This window comes from Onychostoma macrolepis, chromosome 22, assembly GCF_012432095.1.
Source record: "Onychostoma macrolepis isolate SWU-2019 chromosome 22, ASM1243209v1, whole genome shotgun sequence".
NCBI lineage: Eukaryota > Metazoa > Chordata > Actinopteri > Cypriniformes > Cyprinidae > Onychostoma > Onychostoma macrolepis.
The window spans coordinates 7137303-7144935 of NC_081176.1; the positions used below are offsets into that span (position 1 = coordinate 7137303).

At 35.9% G+C, this 7633-nt stretch overlaps 1 protein-coding gene across 2 annotated transcripts; it reads right to left on the reverse strand.

Moving 5' to 3' along the window:
• Window positions 1-253: 253 nt before the first annotated feature.
• LOC131530735 (mitogen-activated protein kinase-binding protein 1-like) lies at window positions 254-6469 on the reverse strand. 2 transcript variants are annotated; one of them, XM_058761171.1, is made up of 4 exons: window positions 6242-6469; window positions 5130-5221; window positions 4652-4714; window positions 254-691 (listed from the first exon to the last, which is right to left on the reverse strand). In XM_058761171.1, exons 1-4 carry the CDS (start codon window positions 6347-6349, stop codon window positions 688-690), a joined length of 267 nt encoding a protein of 88 aa, XP_058617154.1. In that variant the 5' UTR covers window positions 6350-6469; the 3' UTR covers window positions 254-687. The 2 variants fall into 2 exon arrangements, with proteins under 2 accessions (XP_058617154.1, XP_058617153.1); XM_058761170.1 differs by lacking the exon at window positions 254-691 and adding an exon at window positions 3368-4478.
• Window positions 6470-7633: the final 1164 nt, after the last annotated feature.

Consider the following 7633-nt stretch of genomic DNA (forward strand, 5'->3'; position numbering starts at 1 on the left):
ATGACCTAACAAGTATGTTACAAATACCTGAGAAGCTTAAGGAACAATATGTTCCCAATAACAATAGCTTTTAGAACAAGCATGTTTCCAAACCACTGATCATCATCACGCATTTAACACACGGAGACGAAAATAAGCTTGCTGACTAGATTTTCACAGGTTTCTGTTTATTCTCTCATGTTTTCAGCTCGTCTGCCTGTTCCTGTCATCAGCAGAAACTCCTCACAATGTTCTTCATCATCATCACAGCAGAATTGTTCATTGTTGTGTTCAGTGGTGAATGTGGGTCATGTGACTCTCTCCTGGTACAAAGGAAACAGTTTATTGTCCAGCATCAGTGTGTCTGATCTCAGCATCAGTCTCTCTCTACCTCTGGAGGTGGAATATCAGGATAACAACACCTACAGCTGTGTGCTCAACAATCCCATCAGCAACCAGACGAGACATCTGGACATCACTCAACTCTGTCAACCATGTTCAGGTATGGTGATATTAATATTGATTTACCTGTTACACAGTATTTATGTTCTTATAGTGTTTGTTGTAGATCAGATAAACCAATTCACTAGTGTTATTGACTAGTTTTATCTATTACAGAATTGTCCATTACAGATCAGGGCCTCCCTTTACTGTACATAGTACTGATCTCTGCTGCTGCTGGATCTCTGTTGATTGTAGCTGCAGTCTTCATCTGCAAAAAATGTAGAAAAACAGGTCAGTAAAGAAAGCAATAGCCTATGTTGAAATATTTAGCTTTTTAAGGCACAAATTGTGGTATAACATTGAAAGCTTTGTTGTTTTAACACATCTGTGATTATCGTTAATGCAGCGGAGACAAGAACTGATTCAGCACTGTGTAAACCAACAGCACAAAAAATGGTAAGATTGTAAGGAGTAAAATTATTTCCTTCTGAAATTAATTCTGCGTGAAGCCAAAACTCTCTCGCAATACACATGCCATGCGACAAAACAAACTTTCTAATCTGACAGGAAGATCTGGAAGAAGGACCATTTGCTCACCTGTCCCTTCACCCATCCGTAGGCCCCCTCCTATCCCCCTGGGCATATGGTCCAGGCCATTGAAAGTTGACACAGAAGTGTTAAGAACTCAAGTTGCCAGACTTAAATACTATTTCTTAAGAATTCATGATCTTAACCCCTTCATGTTTGGTATCGTTCTAAAGGTCTCTGTGTGATTGGTAAAAATCATCTAAATTTCACAGTAGTCACTTGTATTATGAGAAATATTGAAAACTTTTGTAGAATTGTGCAACCCTGGAGCACTAGAACCAAAAACACCAAAAGGTCATTTGTTTTTACATCTATCTGGGTATATAAGCGAAGCGGCATTATTGTCATTTGGGATTCTGTAATCAGAAAACCTCGCACAACATATGTGAGACTGGTTCTTTGCACTCGAACTCTTACTGCTGTGTGTCTCTCATGCTGTCAGGTATGCATTTTGTTTTTATTAAAAAATGTAATAGTGTTAAACACATTGTGCCCATAGAACACACTGTACAGTTGTTTGTGCTTCTACATGTGCACATAGGCTAGTTAAGTTTATTCTTTAAAACACATGATTGCTTGGCTGTAAGTGTTCGTTGAACATACTTAGGTAAGAGGTTGTAGATACATGCATTCTAGACCGTGTGTCTTGTGTAAAATTAGGATAACTGTTACATGTTAAATTTGTCTCCTGCGTGGATCACTTGGCTATTCCCCATATAGCTGCAGTATCTATGTACAGGAGCAGGGTTGCCACGCGGTTACAATGTGATTCACAATTACAATATCCTTTCTAATTGTTTCATTATGTAATTGGCATGATAAAATTTTACCTGACTAATAATAAATTGATTTATACTTTGCACCTTATTGTAACATACATGTGTCTGTTTTGCAAGGGTATAAAATTAATTTTGCATAAATGTATTGTATTTTTACCCCAAATACAATAATATGAGTTACTTTTAGAAAGTATGTCAGCCTCAGTCACAATTCATCACTTTCACTACATTACATTATTATATAAATGGTCATCAAGTCTCCCAAAGACAGCAAACACAAAAGTCGTTTAATGGCCGAGCACCCACGGAAAAACGGGAGATTGTTCATTCATTTTTAAACCAATCAAAAATTCAATTGAGATTCAGAAACCTCTCTGATTGGTGGATCTCACATCTGGTCCCGACGTGTCAACAACTTGACACAAAAGGCTTGTGCTTTTGTTTTTGCAAGATTAAATCTCGAAATCATCCGGTATATCGGTGAGAAAGCAACAAATGACAACATTTATGTAAATAATCTGTTTTTATTTGGTTGGTGATGCATTTCCTGCGTGTTTCTCTTCATGAGACACAAATCAATGTTGTGTAATTAATTCATCAAACGCAGCATTGTAGGAAGAACAAGACTTCCGCTAAAAAACTAACTAAAGAGCATGTGAAAATGTTGTATCAGCCCATCATGGAAACAGGTGAATAAAGGTTGAATAAGATTCATGTAGTGCAGAATACCAGCTACAAGAGGCTGATTATCAGAGACAATGTGATCGCACATCGTTCATTTGGATAAGCAGATTTTCCACCGATACGGGACAGTGACTGTAGGCAACGCAAATGCATCTTGATGCAAATGACGGGCGTAAGATATAGGCCTAGGGACGCAAACAGTGATCCGGCCTGATTCATGAACGCCTGCTAGTAAAATGATGGAAGGCAACCCTGTTCCTCAAATTATGTTCAGTTCTACTAATTTGTTTCAGGACTTTTGAGTTTTTAAGCTATAGCAAATGAATTATTTTACAATGTTTTAACACTGTTGCGTCAGATTGACTGTATTTTTTTCTTTGCAGAAATCAAAGGAGGATCCTGTGTATGCAAATGTCGCCAAGAAACGGTGATCAAATTCCATTTCTACTGGAATAAATGATAGAGCTCATACAGGCCCTGACTCACACTTCTGTTACATTTATTTTTTGCCAAGATGTTTTCTTCTTTTTTTTCCCCCTCACTTTTGCATCACATTGTTTGATTTTAAGTTATTTAAATGAACATAAAATTGGATATCGAATGCACAGTGGTGTACAGTACCACACATGTGATAAAGAAGTCATGGCAAGAAAGTGTCATCTGTAATAACAGCACTATTTTACCCGATAGGTTGTCCTATAAACAGATGTTGCTGTTCTCATAGAGGAACTGATGATGAACCAATATGAGCTCAATAAAATGTATACCTGATCACTGCCTTCTGTTGCTTGTTAACACTCAGTTAAACACAGCTAAATTTCCTGTTGTAGGACCTGAAGACAAGCCTGAAGCTGTAATGATAAATACATTATTATTATTATAGACTGACAATCGATTTGACCAATATCTTTGACTCATATTTACCGAGTGGCGCCATCTGGTGAGTTTTGACCATCAGCAGCTAAAACACAGCACTATTCAACAGCTGATAGTAGGATTCATGTGAAAATCATTGATTATGTTTTGAGACAAAGCTCACGTTTTCATTTATTGGATTGATTTAAAAATATTAAACTGTATTTTAAAATTCCTCAAAGGAAAATGCAGTGAATGAATACTCACCAATGACAGAAACACTGCTGCTAAAGCTTATGTTAATATGATCATTTTGTTATTGTTTCTCTCTGTGTCAAACAGTTTCTCATCTTTTTTCATAGACTAAAGAGTCTTAAAAAGCCATTCATAGTAGCAGCATAGGAAGAAATGCTTTATCTACAAACTAAACACACATGCAGTGAAAATACACTCATCTACAAGATGTTCATCCACCCAACAGATCAAACCAGATGTCTGAAGAAAACGGCAGCTTTCAGTTTGAGTCAGAAGATGAAGCTCAGTATAACTGGTACTGCGAGATCATACAGGGTTTTAACTTTCTAGTTTTCCGCATATGCTATAATTGAGTGGTAAGTAAAGATACACAACCATTTTAAATCACAAGAGGTAGACTGGTTTACCATGACATATAGTTGTGATATTACACATGTAACTATATATATAACATGCATATGTGCATGTGTGTTCGCATTAGGAACTCTAATTTTTAATGTCTAAAATACGAGTACATAATTCATAACTCTTCCTCCAGTGAAAAAGTGCACCTCCTGTTGTCTCTCACATCAAAATCCAGCCACATATTTCTTTAGAGCTGTTTTGGACTGTAAACGGTGCTTGATCTGTGCAGATTTCTCTCCTGATTCAGACCAGAACACTTTTTCACTGGAGGAAGAGTTATTATGAATTTTGGACTCATATTTTAGACATTAAAAACGTCTTAATGCTGGATTTGTTTCAGCTTTTGTCTTCTCAAGATGTTAACTGATGGACTGGAGTGGTGTGGATTATTGTGATGTTTTTATCAGCTGTTTGGACATTCTGATGGCACCCATTCACTGCAGAGCATCCATTGCTGAGACACTGATGCAGCGACACATTTCTACAAACCTGATGAAGAAACACACTCATCATGATCTGGGATGATCTGAGGGTGAACACATTTACAGCACGTTTTCATTTTTGGGTGAACTATTCCTTTAACATCTGGATGACTCTCAACACAAACACTATAGTATTTACGGCTGACGTTACTGAATAACGTGTGATACTGTAGTTTTCACCTGGATGAGTTGATGAGATGCTGCTGTGTGTTTTTGGCCGGGTTCAGTAACACAACGACACACCTGAATGAAACGGAAACAAGCACTGCGTTCACTGCATGAGTCCCTTAATAGGCCTAAATCTTCAACTAATCTTTGTATTTTCATTAAAAGCTGGTTAATCGCTGTAATACTCTTGGGAAAGAGCCACGAGGACTGAGATCTGCTTTCCTTACACTTAACAACACACCTACTGTAGAAAACACTAGCAACAATCTCAATCAGGTAGATGGCATAATTTGATGCATTTCTTCATTTAATATATTTTATGTCTTTCCACAAAAATCCTACTTAAATAATAATTAAAAAATGATTTTTGAGAACTAGTTATGAGTCATACCTCAACACCTCGACATCACTCATGTCAAATTAAACAAGATGAAGGTCAATATGCATCCATTAACTTCATATATGATCTTTATGCATGTTATGAACTCACCCGGCCGGATAGGCCACCGTTCCTGAACACGGATCGCATGTTAAATCGCTGCTTCGCACAGTCGTGATGCCCAGAACTTTCTCTAGAGTCACCTGAGACGATAGAAAGAACATGAACTATTATAGAATCCACACAGACAGGGGTCAAAATACATATCACTGTATTACATGGACAACAAAACATTAATGGTTGAATCTCAACAAAAAAATTAAATAAATAATTTTACACACACACACACATACATATATATATATATATATATAAATTGTAAATATAAAATAAATTATACATTAAATGTCTTAACATTTATAAAATAAACATGAATAATAAGCATTTAATAAATTATATCGATATAATATATATATATACAAAAGTTACTAACACATATAAAACACACACACTATATATACACATACATACACACACACACACACAGTATATATATAGCAAGTTACTGAAACCTAGTTATTTTCATGCGTTTATTTTTTCAAACAGTATTTACTGTGGGAAACAACTTATCTAAAGATAGCAAGTTAATTTGCTTTACTGCTGATTAATGACATTATCATTGTTTCTCAGAACTAAAGACCTTCCACACTGATTCATCAGCTCAAAGTCAACAAAGGAGCATCATGGGAATGTGCTAATGTGTTTAAAGGGGTGGTTGATTGCAAATTCACTTTTTTAAGCCCCTCCCTTTTTATGCTCAAACAGCAACATTACACACTAACTAACGTTAAAAAAAAGTGAAATTACAATCAACCACCCCTTTAAGAGGTTTGTTCTGTCGATATCATTGACTCTAGTCCCGATTACCAGTGATGTTGACATATGAAAGCGTCAGAAAACATCATCTGTGCGCAAATCAACATGAAAACACTGAGATCTTCAGTAGATTAACTTCACACAAGATCAAAAGACAAACTAATCAGAGAAATAAACCAAACACACAGTCAGAAACAGATCAAAGGACCCGAACTCCTCAGAACACGCAGCGGTTTGTTTCAGATTTGTTACAGTGATGAAACATTTGATAATTGTTACAAACCTCTGGCTGTTTTTGATACATTCTGTCGCGGTACTGAAGTGCAGCGCTACAATAATAACTTTACCTTGTTGGACAGACTCTCTTTGATGCGGCCGCTGCGGTTCTTTCTGAGTTTGATTGACGGCGAGCGCAGGAGACTCTTAATGCGACTCTTGACGGTAAAAGCCTCCATGTCACTCAGAGTCCTACATTCACACACGAGCGAGGTAAACTCCAATAAACACCACAGTAAACTCAAGCGAGTTTGAATCTCCAGACTCCAGCGCGCGGCGCGTCCTGCGATCTGATTGGCCTCTGTGACTCATGATTTGTCGCTGTGATTATATATTCATGAGTATGATAAAGACACAATTTGAAAGTAATGCCTCCATCAGGCCTGTGTGATCCACGGATTATTTGCTAAATTTAACCGTAACAGAGTGAACGTTTATCAATGTAACCACTATGTATTGGAAATAATCCTTAATCTGATTCCATATATACACTTCATAAATTTATACATTTCATGTCTGATAATGATGTGCAGTCAGAGAGCCTGCATTCACAGTTGAAGAGACATGTATATTGAATCAAAACGTTATCATAATTGCAACAAATCCAGAAATGCATGAAACAGATACTCCTGGATGAAATTTGTTTTTGAATCAATCAGTTGAGTAAATGATTCAGTAACTCATTCTTAAAGGTAATCATATATTTCTTTACTGAATTAATTAACAAAGACACTTACTAATGTAACAATTAGGGCTGTCAGCGTTAATTTAACTAATTACTTATGAAAAAATAACGAGATTAAAATATTTTAACACTGTTATCGCACTGGCTCCGCCCCCCGACCTGTACATCATCTTACACTCTAAAAAATGGCCCTTTATGTGTATTTGTCTCATAATATCATACAAGCAGCGTGAGCAGTATCACACGAGTGCTGTTTGTCCCGAGTGCAAATGTGATTTTATACAACAGTTCAGTAAATAAAAAGTTAATATTGTGTTATATTTTAAACACAATATTATGTGTTTTTGCTCAATTTTGCAGAGAACATATTACCTATTAATATTAATATATATAATATATTAATATATTAAAACCACAGCAGAATTGTTGTGTGTCTCTGAGCAACACAGCAGTGTTTAGTTTCTGAATGAATCTGCATTTTAAATGAATTGTGTGAACCAATGATTCAAAGACCCATTCATTATAACAAGTGCAAAAGCAAACGTAAAAGATATAAGCGAAAAGATATGATATCTGTAAATATTTTGATGTTATTTTGCTCATTTTTGGTCTTGTTGAAGAAATAGCTGCCCTTATGATTGTAGTATAACTAATCAATTTTGGGTTGGTTTAAGTTTTAATATTTTTAACTCTACTAATAAAACCAACAGTTTAAAGATATTATTTTTTATTACGAAAAACCAAAATCGTTATCTCTTGAATATGTTAATAATTTCTT